Below are 23,580 nucleotides of genomic sequence, written 5' to 3'. Positions count from 1 at the left end.
GCGGGGCTCGGCGTGCGTGCGGCTCGCGGCGCCCTTCGCTGGCGTCGGCGCCCAGGCAGGCACCGGAGACGCGCTTGTGAGCGCGGCGGCGCGAGGGCGGCCCCAGCCCCGGGCCCCGCAGCAGCGCCGCCGCCCGCGCCAGGTAGGGCCCGAGGGGAGGGCGGAGGCCGGTCGCGAGGCCTCGGGAGAGGGGTGAGCGGGTGGGGGCCTGCGGGAGGCCGCGCCCGACCCGAGCGACTGCGCCCGGCCGCGGAGTGCGGGCCCCGGGCTAACGGTCACGGACGCCGCCGGCGCCGCGCGGCCCACGTGCGCCACCGTGCGCAGAGCTCAGGGCGCCGAGCTCCGCGGTCGTCTCCCCGCCGAGGGCCGCCTGTCCGTTTCTCCCGTGCCGGGCGCCCGGCGGAGCGTGACCGCGCTGGGCGCCGCCCCCTCGGCGCGGCTCGGCGGGAGCCTCCGGGGTAGAGCGGCGGGGGAGACGCGGCGCGCGCGTCTCCTGGGAGACAGCGGGGCCACCCGAGCGGACGACTCCCTGGGGGTCCCCTGAAAGGCGGAGGGCTGTCGGGAACCGCGGGCCCCGGGTGGACCCCGCCTGTTTCTCTCTCAGTTAGAAATCGGCCTCGGACGAGATGGAAGCGGAGAAGCGGCCGGCGCCCTACGAGGGCCTGTTTGCGGACGGGCACCTGGTCCTGTGGACGCTGTGCTCGGTGCTACTGCCCGTGTTCATCACCTTCTGGTGCAGCCTCCAGCGGTCGCGCCGCCAGCTGCATCGCAGGGACATCTTCCGCAAGAGCAAGCACGGCTGGCGCGACACGGACCTGTTCAGCCAGCCCACCTACTGCTGCGTGTGCGCGCAGCACATTCTGCTGGGCGCCTTCTGCGACTGCTGCGGGCTGCGCGTGGACGAGGGCTGCCTCAAGAAGGCCGACAAGCGCTTCCCGTGCAAGGAGATCATGCTCAAGAGTGACGGCAGGGCCCTGGACGCCATGCCCCACCACTGGATCCGGGGCAACGTGCCCCTGTGCAGCTACTGCGTGGTCTGCAAGCAGCAGTGCGGCAGCCAGCCCAAGCTCTGCGATTCCAGGTAAGCCCTTTGTGCCCCAGATGGCGGCGTCGGAGTCAGGATTTCGTGGAGTGGGCGGAGAGGCCTGCCTTGATCTCTGCAAATGGCCTAAACTGCCCACTTCAAGGAAGCAAGCTCATAAACGTCCCTGGAATTGGACAGGCAGGGCAGCTTTGCAGTAGTCATTTGCCCAGATGATACATCCAGCCCCCACTCCTCAGCCAGCCTGCCCTTTTGGGTAATGAAATTTGGCACTTAGATCCCAAGGTCTCTAAGTGCTACACACTTCATAACCACTGTGTGTTATGTTTTAGCTTTCGTTCCTGTTGATTATCTCCATTTTAAGTAAGGAGAATGGAAGTATGGACAAATTAGCTTTCCCCCAGACTCAGGAAACTGATCCTCCTCGGGATCAGTGGTATTATGAATGGGCAGTGAAAGGGAGTGCGGTTCCCTAGAGGCGTTGGGAGCATTGTTTTCGAATATAGATATTGGTGCTGTAGTGAAAGACAGCACTTAGAGGGACTACTTTTGCCGGATGGCCTTCCAGGACATGTAACATCTCAGAGAAGAGTCTTTGGTTAAGCTAAGAATATTTTAGTGGCTTCTAAATAATACAGACACCAGATGAAACATTAATGTTCTTAAATACTGTCTGAAAATAGGGGAAGATGCCTTTGGCTGTTGTTAAAGATTGGTAATTAGGAGGGAAGCTGCTTCTGCGATCATTTGCTCTCATTTTACAGTTGAGAGTATTTTACTTGGTGGTAAGATAGACCTGTGTCTGGAATTTCTAACCCCCAGTATAGGGTTAGGCATACCGACATCCTACCCTTGGCTCAGCCTTAGGTCTGGACATCTTCATTGTCATGAGTTTTATTTCTGACAAGCAGAAAGGGCCCTAAACGTGTTTAGGAACTAAAATAGCAGGCTGACACTGGATGACAAGTTACTTTTTTATCTTTATTTTTTATTTTACTTCAAAATCCCCCCCCTTTTTTTTAACTTAGCGTGAGCACTATTAGGTCAACACCTATTTTAAATCTTACTTTTAACAGTTTTACACATCAGCTTTAGACTTAAGAACAATTTTGAACAGAGTTTTATAACCATTGATTTTTATTTGGTATCTTTCGAATTTAGATGTTGTTCTTTTGGCATCAGTGAGAGCTAGGTACCAGCGTCTTTAAGTAAATTTCATAATTCTCTCTATAGGTAAGCTTTAGTCTTCAAAAACTGGGGTTAGTTGGAAAGAGACAGCACTTGCATCTTATTCCCTTCCCTTCTTTGTGTCTGTGCAGAATTAGATAAAAATGGCTTCCATAAATATCTTAACTGTGCTTCACGTACTTCTTAACAGATAATCCTAGTGCTCTGATCCTCTGCCTGAATAATAATAGAAAAGCGTATCTGACCCAGTCCCTGCTCACCCCTTCACTTGCTCCCATCACTTACCTTGATGGTCTTCCAGTGTAAATTTCAAGTGCTTTCCATGGTACCCAGGGTCTTATGTACTCTCCAGACCCTGCTTGCCCTTCCAGGTTTACCTACCACCAGCATTAAACTCGATGTGCCCACAATGCCAAGCTGGCTGTGCCTTCCTTAAAATACCAGGCTTTTTCTTCTGCCCTTCTCTTTCTCAAGACTTTCCTCCCCTGGCTAGCTGCTAGGCATCCTTAGAGACTGGTCTGGTGTCCTTTCCTCCAGGAACCCTTACCTGATCTTCTACTCACCCCCAGGCCCCAATTTTTCCTTCTCGATGATGACATAACATTCTGTATTTCAGTGGTTCTCAAAGTAGGTTCCCTAGACCAGCAACATTAGCGTCATTTGGAAACTTGTTAGAAATGCAAATTCTAGTTTGCCAGATTAGCGAACAAAATAAATCATTTGCAATATTTGGGACAGATTTATACCAAAAAATTGTTTGTTTATCTGAAATTGAAATTTAATCAAGCATCTTCTATTTTCCTGGCAACCCTACTTCCACCCCAGACCCACTAAATCAGAAACTTGGCCTGGAAACCAGCAGTTGTTGCTCTAGCAGGCCGGGCAGATAATTCTAAGTTGGGGGATAACTGCTGTATTTATCTACTTTTTACAACATCAGCCTCCGTCCTTAATGTTGTATCCTCCCGTTTGTGCGCAGTGAATGTGATGATCTTTTTCTTGTTCTGACCAGTTAATGAGCAGTCTCTTCCCAGCATTCTAGAACCCCTCACCCATGGTAGAAATTATCTCTGTATAATTTAGGAAGTGTTTATTATTCCCAGGAGAGAAGAGCACAGTGTCCTGAATGTTCTGCAGTGTTCTGATTTATTTTAGCCAATAATGTTATGCAGGATTACTGTCTGCTATGACCTTCTGTAGGAATGAGATATTTCAGAAAAATAAATTAAATAAATACCTATTTAGAACCTTTAAACACAAGCCAGACTGTCCCTCTCTGGATTTTATCCAGCCCTGGCAAGGGCTCCTTCCATGTCTATATCACGATCTAAGTACGAGACTTAAGGGAACTATTAAGACTCATGTGATAACTGATTTTAAAGCCTGCAGCTCAGTTAAGCTCTGTAGAATAAGCGACAAAGGCCCTTTAACTTACATTCATTCTGTCATTATTTTTACATGGTGAGCATCTATTTTGTGCCCAGGTACTGTACCAGATTCTACATTCCCTGTAGATTTTTTTCTCTTGTGTATATATTCCCACATCTACCCCCAATCTCTGTAATGTGTTTCTGCACCTAGTATCTTACACCCCTTCCCTGGTCTTAGTTTTCTTCTTCCTATCTTTCTTCTAACTAAAATAGGGGATTGTGTTAGAAGTATTCATTACATTCTTTAAATAAACCTTGTTCCTCATAGTATTGTTAAGAAAACCTCATCTGTTAAGAAAACTTAAGGTGCAGGGTGCCTGGGTAGGTCAGTCATTAGGTGTCTGCCTTTGGCTCAGGTCATGATTCCAGGGTCCTGGGACTGAGCCCGGCATCGCAGCCCTGCATCCGGCTCCCTGTTCAACAGGAAACCTGTTTCTCCCAGTCCCACTCCCCCTGCTTGCATTCCCTCTCTGGCTCTCCATCAAATAAATAAGTTAAATCTTAAAAAAAAAAACAAAACAAACAAACAAAAAAAACCCTTAAGGTGCCTTTTTACTGATAAGACCTTATCTTCATTACATCCTATCCCTTCCCCTTCACCGCAGCCACCCCCCACCCCCCCCACCCCGCCTGCCCAGACACACTGATTAATGAAACAAAGCTTCTGACTTTGAGCGGGTTAATTACATGGGCCACATTAGTCTTGGCTTTGATCTTAAACTTTATGTTTCTATGTTCTCTTGTTAAGTATTTATTCATTTTATTCATTATTTGAAACAGTGAAAGATACCAGATCATCTTCTAGAGTAGAGGTGGGCAAACTTTCTATAAAGAGCCAAAACTAAGTATTTTAGGCTTTGCAGACCCTCACTTAACTCACTGTCCATCATAGTACAAAACCAGCCCTAGACGGTACATAAATGAAAGGGGGTAACTGTGGTCTAATAAAACTTTATTCATAAAATCAGGTGGCAGAGGTATTATTTGTAGTTGGCCGACCCCTGTTTTTGTGGAAATATACACAACCATCTCAACCTTACATATAGTTCTGCTGCCTCCTCCAGCAAACTAAAGAAGAGAACTACCGCCAATAGGTAGCTTTACAGAAAATAATAAGCATTGTTGCCAGTAGTTTCTTTTTTCCCCTTGTAAAGCTCTTTTTTTTTTTTCTTAAGATTTTATTTATTTATTTGACAGAGAGACACACCGAGAAAGGGAACACAAGCAGGGGGAGTGGGAGGGTGAGAAGCAGGCTCCCTGCTGAGCAGGGAGCCCAACTGGAGGCTGGATCCCAGGACCTCAGGGTCATGACCTGAGCCAAAGGCAGATGCTTAACTACTGAGCCACCCAGGCGCCCCTTCTTCTTTTTTTTTTTCTTTTTAATTTTTCTTTTAAGATTTTATTTGAGAGAGAGAGAGAACATAAGTAAAGGGAGAAGGAGAAGCAGACACCTGTAGAGCAGGGAGCCTGATGCAGGGCTGGATCCCTGGACCCTGGGATGACCTGAACTGAAGGCAGACCCTAACTGACTGAACGACCCAGGCGTCCCTATAAAGCTTCTTTTTAAAAAAATAAAGCAGTTATACTCCTGAACAAGAATGGCACATAGTATGATGATCTGTATCTTGATAAAGGTTTTAGTTACACGAAAGTGTTCATTTGTCAAAACTCAGCAAATGTACTAATTAGTACATGTCATCACATGTAAATTTTATAGCAAAAGAAAAAAGAACTATAAATAAATGATGAACTCTAGGTAATGATATGCCTGCTTGGTGAGGCATTTAGGAAGTATCCTGATATCTGCAGTTCACTTGAAATACACCAAAAATTAGGTGGGTTAATGGGTGGATAGAAATGTAACAAACAATTACAGTAAGATATTAATGCTGAAATGTAGGTGGTAGACTTACCTATGTTTACTGTAGGAAAAAAATTCTAATGGCAAAACATTTTAAAAAAGAGACTATCCTGGGGCGCCTGGGTGGTTCAGTGGGTTAAGCCGCTGCCTTCGGCTCAGGTCATGAACTCAGGATCCTGGGATCGAGTCCCACATCGGGCTCTCTGCTCAGCAGGGAGCCTGCTTCCCTCTCACTCTCTCTGCCTGCCTCTCTGCCTACTTGTGATCTCTCTCTGTCAAATAAATAAATAAAATCTTTAGGAAAAAAAAAAGGAGACTATCGTTGTATTTTGAAAATACTTGTTGAAGTATTGAAAGGTGAAATCTCATAATGTCTGTAATACTTTCAGATGATTCAGCAATATATGAGTTCACATTGAAAGATAAAGCAACTGTGGGAAGAATACTAAGAGTCAGAGTGAAGGTCATTTTGCTATATTTTTTCTTAAAATTTTTATTTATTTGTTTGACAGAGAGATCACAAGTAGGCAGAGAGAGAGGGGAAGCAGGTCCCCCGCCGAGCAGAGAGCCCGATCGGAACTCGATCCCAGGACCCTGAGATCATGACCTGAGCCAAAGACAGAGGCTTAACCCACTGAGCCTCCAGGCGCCCCTATACTTTTGACTTCTGTGTAGGTTTAAAATTTTGCAAAGTAAAAAGATAAGCAATTAATCAAAATGACATGATGGCTGAAACTAAAATATCAAGACATTATTAGTAATGTCTTATTTTCCCATCAGGTTTGAAATCTAGATCAGGTTAAACAGTTATTACAAAATACATAAAGAGACCAGTCACAATTTTGAATATGAAATTTGTAAGGAAAAGTATAATGTTGCATAGCTAGCAAGCATTTTAGCTCTACCTTTACAGAGCAAAGGCTGATAATAGCCATCATTTTAGGTAACAGAATCTTTGTGAAATTTATGAGAATGTAGTAAATGATAGAGGTGTCCCAAATCAGTGGGGATAGAAAAGATTATTTATGACTCATGCTAAGACAGGTCCTCTTTGGGGGAAAAAGCGAGATCTTCATATCGCACTATATACCAAGATAAACAGCAGGTGGATTAAAGCAGGGGCTCTTAGTTCACAGATGGCTAAGATTCCAAGAAACCTGGACACTTTGAGATTCTCAGTGGAACCTGTTGTCTCAGAAGAAGCACTGAATTAATGACAGAGAGATGAAAACTGTGTGTCTAGTTTGGAAATAATGAAGGACTTCAAAGCATAACAGCATTTAAATAAAACACAAGGGGAAATAGAGATCGATCAGAAAATGAACTACAGGACATTCAAAAGTAAATTTAAAAGAAAACTGAAACAAATTTGCAGTAAATGTGATGGAAAAGAGATTGATATCCTACATCAATAAAAAGTGCATGCAATTATTAAAAGCTAGTAAAAGATGAATATAGGACATGAATCAATTCACAGAGAGAGGCAGAAAAATATTCAGCTTCACCTAGTGATCAAAGACCTCCAAATTAAAACAAAAAAAGTTTTCTATCAAATTATCAAAAAATTTAAAATACTAATGTGCAGGATAAGCAAGTGTTAGCCATGATGGACATCTCCATTGACAACAAGCACGCTGGACAGACATATATCAGTGACTCTATTGTATTTTTGAAATTAATGTGCATATTATGTGTCCACTGTACTCAAAAAAATTATTGAAGAAAAGAATCTTGGAAAAATGCATGCCCTTTGAGTCAGTAACTTGATTTATAGGATTCCAGAGAAATAATCTCATTTATGTTTATGGTTGTTAATCATGTCGTTTATACTTAGAAAAATAAATTATCTGAATGTATTATTTTTTAAGGTTGAATAAATTATAGTATATCCGTGTGATGTACTATATACGTTCTTTACAAACCATATTTTTTCTTAAAATATTTAATGACATAGGACAACATTCCTGTTGTTCAGGTATTGTTCAGTATTGTTCAGGTCTATCTGCATCATATCTCTCCTGAAACACAAGCATATATGCACAATAAAACTGAGAGGTACATCCAAAAGTTAAGAGGAACTGTCTCTGGATGATTTTTATTTTATGTCTTTCTGATATACTAATATTATTTAAAATACAATTTTAAAAGTTTATACAGGGAGTTTATCAATATATTCTGGTTTTTAGAAACAAGTAGTACAGCAATATGGAAGAATATAGAATAAAAGGGGAAATGTTCTTCTCATCCCTCAGTCCCACTTTTCTTCCCTGAGGACAGCAGTGTGAAATAATTCAGAGGGACCCTTGCAGGTTATTCTCAGTAATAGTACCCAGTTTGCATGTGCCTGGTGCACGCGGTAGGTGGGGGTGGGAGCGTTGGGGTGCAGTAAGCAGTCTGTTGTGGTTTCTCAGGCTTGGTTTGAAAGCGAGTACTAACAAAATATACGTAAGTTATTTTACAGTTTTCTAACAGATCCTGCAGATAACACTTCTTTCAGCAGTAAATAGGACTCCTGAGTCTATAGCAGTAATCACTTGGCAAATCTGAACATCCACCGGAAAAAACAACCTTAAAATAGAAGTACAAAAGGGTTGACCTTGGGCAAAAGACTTTTATCCTCTTTTTTTTTTTTAATTCATTTAATTATAACCATTATTTTCTGTCGGCCTGCTTTTGTCTGTAGGGTCAGCTCTGTCTTGTCTGTGAGTGGATTAAATTCTTAGCAGATTAATAATGGAAACCCAGGACCTTTGCCAGCTCTACACCTGTTTGTTCCCACATACCCATCCAGAGAGGCACATCTGAATGGAAATGTTTTCTGTGTGTATTTCGAATGCAAACGCATAGACTAGTTTTGTATTAACTGCCAACAAGAAATTGACTATTGTGCTATATTTACTAGAGTGTTCACAAATGGTCATAGAGGTTTTCAATTAAGATTCAGAAACACTGTTCTAGACCCACTTTCGTTTATGTGGATTATGTCTACTGGCATTTATCATGTTACACATTAAACTGAGAAATTGTGGTGTGCCTAGGTGGCTCAGTTCAGCCCAGGTCATGATCTCAGGGTCCTGGGATCGAGCCCTGCATTGGGCTCTCTGCTAAGCTGGGAGCCTGCTTCTCTCTGCCTGCCTCTCTGCCTACTTGTGATCTCTCTCTGTCAAATAAATAAATAAAATCTTTTTTAAAAAATGAGAAATTGTTTTAATATTTTTTAAGTAATGTAACAAAATATTTTAATGAAAATTTAATGAGAGGAGCGACAGTTTGACTTTTTTGGTTTAGAGGCCACCTAGATTTTCTTGTCTGCTTCTGCATTGGATCTGCACACTCTTGAGAGAAGGAAGATGGAATAGCATTTTGGAATTATTATTAAAGTGATTTTTTTTTTTAAGTAGGCTCCATGTCCAACGCAGAGCCCAGTGTGGGACTTGAACTCACAACCCTGAGGTTAAGACCTGAGCTAAGATCAAGAGTTGGACAGCTTGGGACCTTTGGGTGGCTCAGTCAGTTAAGCATCTCCCTTCTGGTCAGGTCATGATCCCAGGGTTCTGGGATCAAGCCCCGCATCAGTCCCCCTGCTCAGTGGGGTGCCTGCTTCTCCCTCTGCCTCTGTCTCTCCCCTGCTTGTGTGCACTCTCTCTCTGACAAATGAATAAAATCTTAAAAAAAATAAAAAGGGGATACAACTAAGTCACCCAGATGTCATGTCCCTTATTATTAAAGTGATTTTAACCTCAGAGTCATCCTGAAAGGATTCTGGGGGGCCCTGGAGCACACTTTAAAAACCACTATTAGATTACAGTGCTAGGTATGTTCAGACTTGATTGTTTGTTGTCACTCTGCAGAGAGTTATAAATCTTTTATTTGCTAGATCTCATGTCCAATGGTGATGAGATTACTATTAATCTTTTGACAGGAATGATCCGTTTACACATCATTAAAACTATGGTTTAAAATTAACTATTGTCCTTGTTTCTTCCTTCCCTCAGGTGCATTTGGTGTCAGAAAACAGTACATGATGAATGCATGAAAAGTAGCCTGAAGAATGAAAAATGTGATTTTGGAGAATTCAGAAACCTCATCATCCCCCCAAGTTATTTGACCTCTATTAATCAGATGCGTAAAGACAAAAAAACGGATTATGCACTGGTAATCAGAGTTCATTTTTCCTTATGTAACTGGTTTTCATAGAGCCGTTTAAGTCAGAGTGTGCAACAGGTACAGGGCACTGAGGGAGGAAGCCTTACAGCAGGCTGGAGAGCCCTGCTTAGTATTCAGGGAGGTGCCTCAGAGTTTGGCTCTTGAGTCCTTTCATGTATAACGGGAAATTGGAAATGTCCTCTTACCGGTTTCTCAGTCCCCGCCTGCATCTAAGTCACTTGGCGAGCTTTTTGAGAATGCAGAGTCCCAAGTGCGGTTCCCTCACCGGGTTTGATTCAGTGGGCCTAGAGCAGGTCCCGGGAATCTGTACTCCTTTAAGGTCTTCGGATGACTCATAAACAGCCAGCTTTGAAATTCATTATTACTATCCGTGAAAAGAAAACATGGATTTTCCTCACACACTGTTCTAACATAATTTTCCTACTTGGAACTTTATGAAGGGTGCCCAGAGATAAGTTTACCTTGCATTAGCTACTCCTTACAAACAATTTGAACACTGAAGTGTCAGTGACACTTTGCGGTATGTGTGTATTTGGAAATTGATATAAATGCATCTCTCAGTCTTTGTTATAAAAGGAATAACTATAGAAATTTGCCTATATTTCCTACTTGAATATGTCAAAATAATTGAGCTGTTTTTTTAAAGATTTTATTTATTTATTTGAGAGAACATCCAAGGAAGCAGAGGGGCGGGGGAGAGGAAGAAGCAGACTCCCTGCTGAGCAAGGACCCTGACTCAGGGCTCAATGCCAGGACCCTGGGATCATGACCTGAGCTACAGGCAGACACTTAACCGAAAAACCACCCAGGTGCCCCAATTGAACTATTTTATTTTGAAATTAAATTTTGTGTCTTTTCCAAATTAGGATTTTAGATCTTAAATATTATCTTTGTCAGTATCCTACCAAAGATTTTATTCTATTTTTAATTAACAAATGATTTGTTTCAGGGGTTTGGTCTGTGATTCGTAAGTCCTACGCAGTTCATAGCACTCACCATAGCAGATACCATCCCCAGTGTCCATCACCCAGCCATCCCATTCCCCCACCCCCGTCCCCACCAGCAACTCTCAGTTTGTTTCCTGAGATTAAGAGTCTTATGGTTTGTCTCCCTCTCTGGTTTTGTCTTGTTTCATTTTCCCTCCCTTCACCTGTGATCCTCTGTCTTGTTTCTGTAATTCCTCGTATCAGTGAGATCGTATGATAATTGTTTTTCTCTAATTGACTTATTTCGCTTAGCATAATACCCTCCAGTTCCATTCACATTGTTGCAAATGGCAAGATTTTGGGGTTTTTATGGCTCCATAATATTCCAGTGTGTGTGTGCGTGTATCACATCTTTCTTCATTCATCTGTTGATGGATGTCTAGGTTCTTTCCACAGTTTGGCTATTGTGGGCATTGCTGCTATAAACATCGGGATGCAGGTGCCCCTTTGGATTACTACATTTGTATCTTTCAGGTAAATACCCAGTAGCGCAATTGCTGGGTTGTAGGGTAGCTCTATTTTCAACTTTTTGAGGGACCTCCATGCTGTTTTCCTGAGTGGCTGCAACGGCTTGCATCCCCACCAACAGTGTAGGAAGGTTCCCCTTTCTCCACATCCTCACCTACACCTGTCATTTCCTGACTTGTTCATTTTAGCCGTTCTGACTGGTGTGAGGTGGTATCTCATTGTGGTTTTGATTTGTATTTCCCTGATGCCGAGTGATGTGGAGCTCTTTTTCATGTCTCTATTGTCCATTTGGATGTCTTCTTTGCCAAAATGTCTGTTCATGTCTTCTGCCCATTTCTTGATTGGATTATTTGTTCTATGGGTGTTGAGTTTGATAAGTTATAGATTTGGGATACTAGTCCTTTGTCTGATATGTCATTTGCATATATCTTCTCCCATTCTGTCAAATGTTGAAAAAGGCATTTTAAAATTTAAAAACATCAGGGCACGTGGATGACTCAGTCAGTTGAGCATCTGAGTCTTGGTTTTGGCTTAGGTCATGATCTCAGGGTCGTGAGATTGAGCCCGGGCCCCTCATTCAGCGCAGAGTCTGCTTGTCACTCTCCCTCCATCCACCCTGCCCCCAGCTCATCCACGCTCACACTCTCACTAAAATAAATAAAAATTCTTTAAAGAAAATTTTAAAGCATGATGTTTAATGTTATGATACATATATTTTTTAAAGATTTTATTTATTTATTTGACAGAGAGATCACAAGTAGGCAGAGAGGCAGGCAGAGGGTGGGGGGAGCAGGCTCCCTGCCCAGCAGAAAGCCCAATGCGGGGCTCGATCCCAGGACCCTGAGATCGTGACCGGAGCTGGAAGCAGAGGCTTAACCCACTGAGCCACCCAGGCGCCCCTATAATACATATTTTTTAAATGTACAATCCCCTAACGTATCTAAATTCAATCTGAGATCCTTAGGAATGAGAATCACTAAATAAGACTGTGGAACATCTCCATTCATGTTCACATCCACAAGGAGAAGGGGCAAAGAGAAATGTTTAGGTTAGAGGAACATGAATTTCATTTGACTTTGGCCTTTGTGCAAATCTGGATTCTTGAATCTGAGTACCTCACTTTTAAAATTTTTTTTAATTAAAAAAAAAAAAAAACTTGCAAACTGAAATACATTAGAATACATCCGGAGGGCCGCCTGGGTGGCTCAGTTGTTAAGTGTCTGCCTTCGGCTTAGGTCCTGGGATCGAGTCCTGCTTTGGGCTGCCTGCTCGGTGGGAAGTCTGCTCTTTCTCTCCCCCTCGTGTTTCCTCTCTCACTGTGTCTCTCTCTGTCAAATAAATAAATAAAATATAAAAAAAAAAATACATCCAGAGAAGGACAGTCAAGGTAAGAGAGCAGAGAAAATCTGTGTTCATTCTGTGAACAGTTGAAAGAACTTAAAATGGATCACCTACGAGACAAGACTGATAGAAGATCTAATGCTTCAGGTGTTTGAGGAACAAATAAAATTATTTCTGGTAGCTTTAGGAAGCAAAATTAGAACAATGAAGAAAAGTTACTGAAAGACAGATTTTTAACTCCATTTAAATCAAAATTTGCTAACAATTTGAGTTATTAGTGGAATGGGCTACCTTATTAGTTCTTCCTACGTAAGTATCTAGGAATCACCAAGTGACTTATGTAGAATAATGGAAAAGAGAATTAATAAAGTAAGTGCAAGTTAAATCATTCATCTCTGAGTTCACTTTCCATTCCAGGAATTCTTTGATTTACATATTGTATTCATTGTACTGGGATAGTTGTTCTTCTCCCAGCAAATTTACAGCACTATTGTTACCGAGAAATGAAAATGGTATTCCTCAACATCTTTGAGATATTAAACCCTTTTCACTTGCATTAATGTTTTTAGCTAGCCTCTAAGCTTGGAAAGCAGTGGACGCCATTAATCATCCTGGCCAACTCTCGTAGTGGAACTAACATGGGAGAAGGGCTGCTGGGAGAATTTAGGATCCTCCTAAACCCAGTCCAGGTAACTAAAGAGAAAAGTTTCCTTCTGTGGTAATCTTGTCATGTTTAGCCTTTCATTTTCCCTCATTGTAATGGTAGTTAATGTTTTAAAACAGTAGACCTCCAATTATAGAAAGAATTTAAGAAATATCAAGCCATTCAAATATATGGAGAAAGAGGTGCTGTCATGGTGGAGATATAAAATGGTGTAGCCACTTTAGAAAACAGTGCAGTAATTTCTTGAAAAGTTAAACATAAATTCACCATACCACCTGCCAATCCCATTTCTAGCCACCAACCCAAGGGAAATGAAAGCATATGACCCACAAAGACTTTAATGCAAACGTTCATAGCAGTAATATTTATAATAGCCAAAAAGTGGAGACAACCCACCTGTCCATGGGCCAGCAAATTGATAAAACCAAATTTGTCCCCACACAAGGGAATGTGACTCCATGATAAGCAAGGACATAGTACTCATGCGTACATGTTACCAAGGGTGAGCCTCAAAAACCTGCTGGGTGATGGACACTGGGGACGGTATGTGCTATGGTGAGTGCAAGGACCTAGAGAGTGCGGCTCCACTGATAGGACCTGTCCGGAAAAGGCAGGTGCCCAGAGACAGGAGGGGAGCAGCTGCCTGAGGCACCTGGACCCTAAGGGGTCTTCTCGGAGCACGGATAATGTTCTAACCCGGATTGTGGTGGTGGATGCATGACTCAGTAAACTTACTAAAAATCATTTAATTGTTCATTTTAAATGGGCTCATTTTAAATAAGCATTTTGTTACATGTGAATTATACCTCAATTAAAAAAATAAGAATAAAAGGATCATACCCTTGAGTTTACATGGTAGTAGCTTCTGCTTTGAGAAATGTTTATAAATAACTCATGCAACGATCAGAAATGCATTCACTTTTTTCCTTCCAATTTGTATTTTTCCCCTTCAACATTGTACAACTTAAGGAAACTATAAAAATCATAAAAAGGAAAGAAAATCACCTCTAGTTTCCCCACACAAATACATCTGTTGTTTTCATTTGTCTGTGTTCTTTCCATGAATTGTCTCTGCATCTCCATATTAACATTACAGTAATAATCCAGATTAAAAATTTGTACTTTTTATTTTAAAGGATATTTGTCCATGATGTGATGGACATTCACATTACATTATTAATTATCACATTACATGTAATAATTATACATGTAATAATGCAGATAATTAATTGAACATATGTATCATGTTTACCCAGTCTCCTGCTATTGGAGGTTGAGTCTGTCTCTAAGACTATGCAACGGTAAATAAGGCCACACTGAACACCTTTATAAACAGGCATTTTCATTTTTTGAAATATTTTCCTAGATCATTTACAGAATTATAGATATGAAGGATCCTTGCATCTTTATGCCATTTTATGCATATTGCAAAACTGTTTTCCAGAAACATGCGCTCAATTGCACTAATAATGGATGTGAAGAATCCAGTATAAAGTAGGAAGTACTGGTTAAAGATGAACTTAGCACATTCTGGTTTCTTATGAACAGGAAGGAGGCAGTGTTGTATAATAGATACACCATAGGATTGAATTTATATGTCAGCACGTAATTATTAGGGGAATCACGGGCAAGTCACTTAACTTTCCCATGCCTCCACTTCTGGGTCACCAGAACGAGGCTCACGCATGGTAAGCAGGGTCAATGTCAGGCTGCGCCGCAGGGAATGTCAGGAGTCTGGCACATTGTGAGACCCATGGTAACCGGGGCTGTCCTTCTGCTGTGTCTGTACTCATCTGGAGGACAGCATCCTCATGAGTGGAGGTTGGTGCTGGATAGAAATAATTTTTCCTTTTCTTTCATTTCTAGGTTTTTGATGTAACTAAAACTCCTCCCATCAAAGCCCTACAGCTTTGCACTCTTCTTCCCTATCACTCAGCCCGGGTGCTCGTCTGTGGAGGCGACGGCACGGTGGGCTGGGTCCTGGACGCGGTGGATGAGATGAAGGTTAAGGTATCGGTCTTGAAAGGCTATGTGCTTCTCTCAGCAGCAGCTCTGAGCCTGTGAGGCGGTCTTCGGGTTCTGTTTTGTATTATGCAGAGGAATGTTAGAAGACATTGCCGATTTTGGATCTCATGATTAAGCAGTTCCTATAACCTTCAGCAAAACAACATGCAGTTGTTACGCTGGTCTTTCTTGCTTCAGTCTATGTGTTTGACCAAATACTATGAGCCTACAGGTGGTCTGAAGAGAAAAATCTAACCCATACCTCCCGTTTTCTAGGGACAAGAAAAGTACATTCCCCAGGTCGCGGTCTTGCCTCTGGGAACAGGCAATGATCTGTCCAACACCCTGGGCTGGGGCACGGGGTATGCCGGGGAGGTCCCGGTTGCGCAGGTCTTAAGAAATGTGATGGAAGCAGATACAATTAAACTAGACAGGTGAGTGGTATCCCCCAAAAGGTGGATTTCTGGAGCTTCGGGAATATTGTTTGGTTTAAAATAAAGACTTGTGTAGCTCTCCAGTGTAATGGAAACAGACGGTGTTACTTGTACTCATCCACGGGTGCTGGCCTTTTATCTTGTTGCTGTACTGTGCTGTGATTGAAGGACCCGTGAGGCTGAGGACTTACCTCAGAATTTGCATCGTTGCTTAGATGTGCTTATTTTTTCAAATGTTCTTTTCATAGAAGAACCTCATCTCCAGGCATCCACACTTGACTGGTAATAATTATAGTTAACTGGCAGTTAATTTGGTAGTAATTACCTTTTTTTTTCATTTTTTAGATGGAAGGTTCAAGTAACAAATAAAGGGTACTACAACTTAAGAAAACCCAAGGTATGTGTCTCGGGCCTCCGTTGCAAGCAGTTTCTGCAGCCATGAGGGAGTGGCCTTTGTGCGGGGCTGGCAGGGTGCTGGGGTACAGAGATCTGGTGCTTACTGCCTCCAGGGCCAATCGTGGAGCAGAAGAGGAACCCAAGCGCTTGGCCCCCAAGTCAGACTGAAAAGAGATTTATGGGGGGAAACAGCAAGGGTGCTTAGTGCCTCCCCAACATATTGGGCAGGAGAGATTTCAGGGGAAGCGACATGTGAGGTGGTCCTTACAAGGGAAACATAATTTAGATCAACAGAAGAAACAAAAGACTCTCCTGGCAGAGGAAGTAGATCCTGGGGGAAGCAGATCCCGGGCAGCAACTACAGCAGCTCTGTATTTTCTGGCAGATATTCTGGGAATGGAGCGAAAATAGCCTGGGAACTTGGCACAAGGGCAGAATAAGGGGCCTCTCGGCAGGAGGCCCATCGGAAGACGTTCTAGAGGTGGAATTGAGGGAGACCTGGCAGCTGATCAGTATTAGGGAAAGAGAGAAGATACACGTTATACCACATTTCTGGTTGTTTTGTCTGGGTATATGGAAATGACTTTAAAATAAGAAAAAGCGTTTCATGTTTTAAGAGGAAAAGGAGTTTGATTTGGGGCATCTCCACCTCGAGGCTGTGGCACATTGGACAGGAGTTGGAAATGCAGGCTTAGTGCTTAGGAGCAAGACAGCTGGAGATGGAGACAAGGGGTCCATGCAGGGTGGGAAATAGATGAAGTGGGAACCCTGCGAGTTGCAGTGAAAGTACAAGGCACATGTGAGGGGAACACAGGCATGCAGAGCCTGGATCCAAAGTAGAGCTGGTGGGCAGCGGGGCGGCGGCGGGCGGGGGACATGTTGCTAAGATCTGAGGTGATGTAGCATATTAACTAGAACAGCAAAGTGAAATTCATATGGATTGTTAGCGGCTTTTGAACTGAAGCTTTATTTCTGGAAACTTCATTGGATAGCATCAGCTATAAGTGAAAAATGCAGGAAGTATTAAATTTTCACAAAGAATATAAAGACTGAGATTTACATATTTGACATTTGTCACAGACTTAGACTGAAGCATAACGTGTTACTTGCTCTTACCCCTTCCACAGGAATTCACCATGAACAACTATTTTTCCATTGGACCTGATGCTCTCATGGCTCTCAATTTTCATGCTCATCGTGAGAAGGCACCCTCTCTGTTTTCTAGCAGAATTCTTAATAAGGTGTGTTGGATAAAATAACATTTCCTGCTTATCACCGAAGGTACAGTAAAAATCAATAGTTTAATTCTGTCTAGCATTCTTTCAAGTAGATTCAGGTAGAACTGACTTATAGAAGCATGTACCTCCTCTGTTTTGTATAAGACTGTCAAATTAGATCCTGAAATGTATTTTCTCAGAGTATTCTAGAACTCTGACAAACTTTTTATAATTCAGAGAGTATTTAACAGCACATTTTGTTTAGGTGGCAGTGCTTATCTTACTTAAATGGCAACTAAAACTAGAAATATTTTAGGCAGGAGAAAGTTTTGGTGAAGTTATTAGTGGAAAAAAAAAAAAAGATTCCTTTAGCTTCAAAAAACTCCAAAATGCAGATGAAGTAAGAGAAGGAGCAGTTTGTTTACCATGGCTTTTAACTATGTTCATGACTCTGATTTCTAGTACAGGTGATTTCCTTTGGTGGAAGTTTGATTTTGAATTTTTTTTTTTTCAAAGATCTTATATCATTTGAGAGAGAGAAAGCACAAGCAGTGGGAGAGGCAGAGAGAGAGGGAGGAACAGACTCCTAGCTGAGCAGGGAACCCAACTCGGAACTCGATTCCAGGATCCTAGGATCATGACCTAAGCCGAAGGCGGACGCTTAACCATCTGAGCCACCCAGACATCCCTGGGATTTTTTTTTTTTAATGACTTTTGGTAATTGAGCAACAGGATGTGAAAATTAAATGCAAAACAGTTTTTCTCTGGTTTTATTTCATGGATGAATCAATGGATGTATATAGAGAGAAAAGAGAGAGGGTTTTTTTTTAAGGTTTTATTTACTTATTTGACAGAGACACAGTGAGAGAAGGAACACAAGCAGGGGGGAGTAGGAGAGGGTGAAGCAGGCTCCCAGGAAGCCTGATGCAGGGCTTGATCCCAGGACCCCGGGATCATGACCTGAGCTGAAGGCAGACACTTAACCAACTAAGCCACCCAGGCACCCCTTATTTTACACATATTTTAAATCAACAGAGTCCCCTCTTATTAATATAGTTACTAAGGCAGGAAGTATTGCTATGTGTATGATTAGTAATTAGCATCTCAGTGCTTCCATCAACCTTTCTGTACTCAAAAGTGATTATAAAATGTTCACTAGATTGATCTGTATTCCTTTCGGTAAGTAATCCCAAGTATTAGGAAAAGGTAGACTTTCCTAAGTTTAGTATAGTATTTCTTTATAAAATGCAACTTTTTGGATAAACTGGAAGAATACACCATTTTGGCATGAGCCACTCCTATCTCACATTCCCCTTGAAAAATGGGCTAATTCAGCTCAAAAGTAATAGTGCCTATTCTTCCCACGAGAATCTGGTCCGCTCTAAGGAAACGCGGCTTAACGGTCATGTCGGGAAACTTTGCTAACAGTGTCTTTGTCTTGCTGCCAGAGCTGCTTAGGTTGCTTTAATATCCCCTTTTCTGTCCATTTCTCATAGGCTGTTTACTTATTCTATGGAACCAAAGACTGTTTGGTGCAAGAATGTAAAGATTTGAATAAAAAAATTGAGGTAAGCTTTTAAAGTTTCAGGTGATCTCTGGATTATCAACTTTTTTTTAACAAAAATGCTGAATTTTCTGTTAACGTATTTTGTTGACATACATGGAGTATTTATTGTGTGCCAGGCAGTTTATTAAGTGCTTTCTGCACATTGCCCCCCTAAATTGTCACCACCACCCTGTAAGGCAGGTACTGTTACATTCCCATCCTGCAGAGGAGAAAATCGTGGAATTAAGTAATTAGCCCAGATTTACACATAACCAGGATTTGAGCCCAGGTTCATCCACCTCCAGTCTGTTTAACTAATGCTGAACAGCTTCCTTTCGTACTTGATGGCACACTCGAAGCAGTCTCACACAGTGCCTGACTCGTCAGGAACTCTAGAGGATGTTTAAACACAGAGTGTAATTTCTGTTATGGCTGTGAGGTCTGTCCGTCTTTTTTTTTTTTTTTTAAGATTTTATTTATTTATTTGACAGAGATCACAGGTAGGCAGAGAGGCAGGCAGAGAGAGAGGAGGAAGCAGGCTCCCTGCTGAGCAGAGAGCCCGATGTGGGACTCGATCCCAGGACCCTAGGATCATAACCTGAGCCGAAGGCAGAGGCTTTAACCCACTGAGCCACCCAGGCACCCGAGGTCTGTCTTTCTTATGTAGTAAAGCAGAGTGAAGATGCAGGAGCGGTAAAAGTAGGATACTAACAAGTGCTTATGCTGCAGTATCCGAGATGGCAGAATCTTGCGCGTAGTCCTTGCTTGCTTCCAGAAAGAATCTGTAATGGGTGACCGCACTGACAAAGATATCAGTACAGAGAAACCTAGAACTGGTAAATTAAGTCAGAGGGGAAGAGCCAGGCAGACAGCTTGGGAAAAGAGAGACCAATGAGCAAGGAGTGTGAGGAGCTTGGAGATACGTAGGCCAGGGAGGGCCGTGGCCGGCAGGCTAACACCGAGCTCAGACTCTGTAGCCAAGGCATGGGATGAATAATAGCAAGGTTTGCCATAAAAACAGTTCCCTTCCGCTTTATCATATTTCCTTTGTCCTGGGCTCTGATAGCATTGGTAGAGTGAAGCAAACATGGTGTAACCCTTTATTTGTGTGTGTGTCTGATATTTTATTTATATAAAAATTATTTGTGAAGCCATCTACCAAATGCCAGGCACCATCTTAGGTGCTGGAGCTGCCGTGATAAACCCCTGGCTCTATTCTTTATTCACTATGCTGTGAACTCAGTGAGAAGACACTGAAGCCACATTGCAGTACAGTGTGAGGGGCGACGTGGTAAGGAAGGTATTCGGTCTTAGGAGAATAAGTAAGAGCAATGTATAACCCAGGGGCTGGGGAAACTGTCTAGGGAAAGTGACTATCACCAGTCTCTCTGGAAGACATAACAAAGGAGAATCTGAAAATTCATTAAGAAATAGCTAAGTGCAAAAGGAGGTGAAAATTGTTCTAGGCTGGGTGACCGTCTTGGGTCCCCACCCTCTTTGGGAATTTTTTTACTCTATCATTCAATAAACTTAACTGTCACTCAGCAAACGTTGCTTTGCTGCCCCATCCCCAAAAAAAGAGAATCAAGAATTGTTCTCGGCTGAGAAGAGCATGTGCAGCAACCCAGAAGTAAGAGAGAACACGGTGTATTTGTGTGAGTTCAAGCTGGAGGATAGCTTGTGGGACGGAAAGTGGCGAGAGCTGAGGCCAAATCTCTGAGGGGCCGTATTGGCCTGTAAACTGGGATTTCATCCTGAGCACGAGTCAAGCACCAAAGGGCTGTCATCAGAGGATGGCATATCTGCATTTTGTAAGCGCCCGTCGCACTGCTCTGCGATGAGCCTGTGGGAACACGTTAGGGAAGAGTTGAGGGTGTCCTGGACGGGGTGTGATGGGAACGGGACAGTAGTACCTAGAAGTGGAGGGTAAAGGTGAACAAGGCAAAGATGACCCCGAGCTTTCTGGTTTAGGCACCTGGGGCCGGGGGTGCTCTTCCCTGGGAAGTCCGTAGGGACCGCAGAGAAGATGCTCCCCGTGAGCTCAGTGCCATGTGTAGGAGTTTCAGGGGCCGCGGTCGGTGGGAAGTGTTTAGTGGGCAGCGGGTCACGCAGATCCAGCCCGGGTCCTCTCCCGGACCAGCAGCCTAGAGCTGTCAGTGCTGAGGCGGCGGGTAACGATGTGGCAGTGGCTGAGTTTTTCCTCCAGAGGCGGCAACCTGAGGAGAGCGAGGAGCCCAGGACACCGCGTGAGGCAGGAGCAGGGGCTCTTGGTAGTGACTAAGAAGGAGCTCCCAGAAGCGGAGGAAGGGAGTAGTACAAGAAAAGAATGTCGGGTGCTACTGGAACAGGATACTAGAAAAGGCTGGGAAAAGATACTGAGATTTAACAAAAACTGTGCCATTTTACCTTGGTTTAAAAAAAAAAAAGCTATAATTAACATATTATAATCACTGAACAGGAAGGCAGATTCCTTGGGGGCGGTGGGTGGGCAGTAGTCCCTTACACGTGCATCTCCCGTCCTGCGTGGATGGACATGGACGTGAATCCTGAGTGGCTGTGTCTGGAAATCACATGCCTTGTGGTAACTAACTGCTTGGATTTCTTTAAAGCTAGAGCTGGACGGCGAGCGAGTCGAACTGCCCAACCTGGAAGGTATTATAGTTCTGAACATCGGATACTGGGGCGGTGGCTGCAGACTGTGGGAAGGGATGGGAGACGAGACTTACCCTCTAGCCAGGTGGGTACACTTGTGGTCACTTTTGGCATGTCATGTTTCCTTTAAAGCAGCTTGTCCCTTGTTCTCTGTAGACCGTTCATATTTTCTCTTCACAGTTTTCTCTTTTGCATAGCTCGTTAATTGATTGTCCACCTCGATGAAAACGTAGTTGTCCTCACGGGCTGATTTTCCTTCATTTCCTCATGTAGTCCATGTTTCCTTTTCCCACCCATAGGCACGACGATGGTTTGCTGGAGGTCGTTGGCGTGTACGGCTCTTTCCACTGTGCTCAGATCCAAGTGAAGCTGGCAAACCCTTTTCGAATAGGGCAGGCACATACAGTGCGGGTAGGTGAGATGTTGCTCTGTGGTTCATATGTACAGAGACTACTTGTCCGAGTCCGTTTCTAAGCCACTGATCTGTAGAAGATCGATCTGCCCGCTACGGCTTCCCTTGAACAGTGTTTTACAGGCCGTGCTGTGGCTCAGCCTCCACCGAGGCCTGGGAGTGACCGGCGGGCGGTGGGGGGGTGGTGGTGGAGAGACTGGAGCTGTGGAAGAAACAATCTCTTAAACAATTGATGAGGAATCTGAATAGGTTCAGATTAGTTTTCTAAGAACTAGAGTTAAGGGACTGTGGATAATAATACTTAGGAAGACCTTTCCAAACTTTGGGAGACTGACTTTGTTCTAATTATCTGTTCCCTAAAACCAGTTGATTTTGAAGTGCTCCATGATGCCAATGCAGGTGGATGGGGAGCCTTGGGCCCAGGGGCCCTGCACGGTCACCATAACTCACAAGACACACGCACTGATGTTGTATTTCTCTGGAGAGCAGACGGATGAGGACATCTCCAGTACTTCAGATCAAGAGGACGTAAAGGAAACCGAATTGACGGATGAGGAAATGCAAGTTTAGAGTAAAATCCTCCTCGCAAGCAGATACGTGGTCATCCAAAAGTTAGAAACTCCCTATCAGCTGTTTCATCTGAATTTCACCAGTAGTATGATGGGGATACATTTATGTAAATAGCATTCCAGAAACAGCCAAATTTCCGGTTGTTTACAGACGCCTGTTCCTTTTTCAGGAAAACACCCCAGTCGTATTGTACTAACTTTAAAAAGTCACAGAACGTTAATTACTCGAAGGTGAGATGATTTTCGGGGCTTTTTGTTTGAGAGTAGGACTCGCTCTGAGCCCTGCCCCCCTCATTCCTTATTCTCAAATACACATTGATGGACACATTACACGTCCAGCAAGATGTAGGTGGAAAAATCATTGCCATCTTAGTTCTTAAGTGGTAACACAATAACATTTTAAAAATGAACCTGCTTTTTTGAGAGGAGATGATTTGTCCAACCAGCACGGGTAATGCGGGCCTTCCTCCTGCAGCTTGTCTCTCACAACTTTCTGCAGCCCAGCAGAGCAGATCCCTGCGGATCTATTTCCAGAAAACCTACAAGGAGAAATGTTAAAGAAAGATAATACTTAAATCTTTTGTTATAATTTTTATCTTGAGAGCATTTTCAGACCCCCAAATGTTGCTTGCTTAACCCTGTTAATGACCACATTGAACTGGAATTCAGCATCTTGTTTATGACCCGGTGTAGACAGAAGACAACCACATAGGTGAATTGGTGAAGGTTAACATTGAGAGCACTTTGGATTGAAAGTTAGGGTTTTCAAGCTGGACAGTTGACCTGTTTCTCCTGAAAAAAAGACAGTATCAACAATTCAAAAAAAGTACTGCAGAAAATTTATTAGTCATAGTAATTGCTCAAAAACTTCTAAAAGTTCAGTGGTCTTGTAGTATTTTGAAGTACAGTAGTCTTTTATATCCAAAGTACTTAACAGAATCCATGGATTCTGTTAAGAATCAGCAGACAGAATCCTGTGCTAAAATGCTTTTATCATATTTATTTTAAAATGAGAGAGATATTTTTTTATTTATTTATTTTCTTCATTGTGGTATACTTGTGTTTAGTGTTTACAATATATGGCTTTATTTAATACGTTTATCACAAATTCAGCTAGTCACAATCAGAAATGTAGCCTATTGACTAATTAAAACCCATAATTTAATTCTGACATATATATAATCTAGATATTTTCGTTCTTCA

At 42.9% G+C, this 23,580-nt stretch overlaps 1 protein-coding gene across 1 annotated transcript; it reads left to right on the top strand.

Moving 5' to 3' along the window:
- DGKE (diacylglycerol kinase epsilon) lies at positions 1–22,815 on the top strand. Its single transcript, XM_080826709.1, has 12 exons — positions 1–142; positions 605–1,081; positions 9,517–9,676; positions 13,053–13,172; positions 15,014–15,157; positions 15,428–15,585; positions 15,931–15,982; positions 17,109–17,222; positions 18,695–18,766; positions 21,354–21,481; positions 21,696–21,807; positions 22,175–22,815. The coding sequence occupies exons 2-12, from the start codon at positions 627–629 to the stop codon at positions 22,376–22,378; spliced, it is 1,719 nt and encodes a 572-aa protein (XP_080682835.1). The 5' UTR covers positions 1–142; positions 605–626; the 3' UTR covers positions 22,379–22,815.
- The last annotated feature ends 765 nt before the right edge of the window (positions 22,816–23,580 follow it).

This window comes from Martes martes (genome assembly GCF_963455335.1).
Source record: "Martes martes genome assembly, chromosome: 16".
NCBI lineage: Eukaryota > Metazoa > Chordata > Mammalia > Carnivora > Mustelidae > Martes > Martes martes.
Note: the sequence above shows the minus strand (reverse complement) of the source record. Positions and strands in the feature narration are given on the sequence as shown.

Excerpts from the sequence above, each read along its gene's own strand:
- DGKE (XM_080826709.1), top strand. The coding sequence starts at position 627 with ATGGAAGCGGAGAAGCGGCCGGCGCCCTACGAGGGCCTGTTTGCGGAC. Across the intron at positions 15,158-15,427 it reads TGGATGAGATGAAGGTTAAG|GGACAAGAAAAGTACATTCC; the intron begins GTATCGGTCTTG and ends CCCGTTTTCTAG. Across the intron at positions 15,586-15,930 it reads GATACAATTAAACTAGACAG|ATGGAAGGTTCAAGTAACAA; the intron begins GTGAGTGGTATC and ends TTCATTTTTTAG.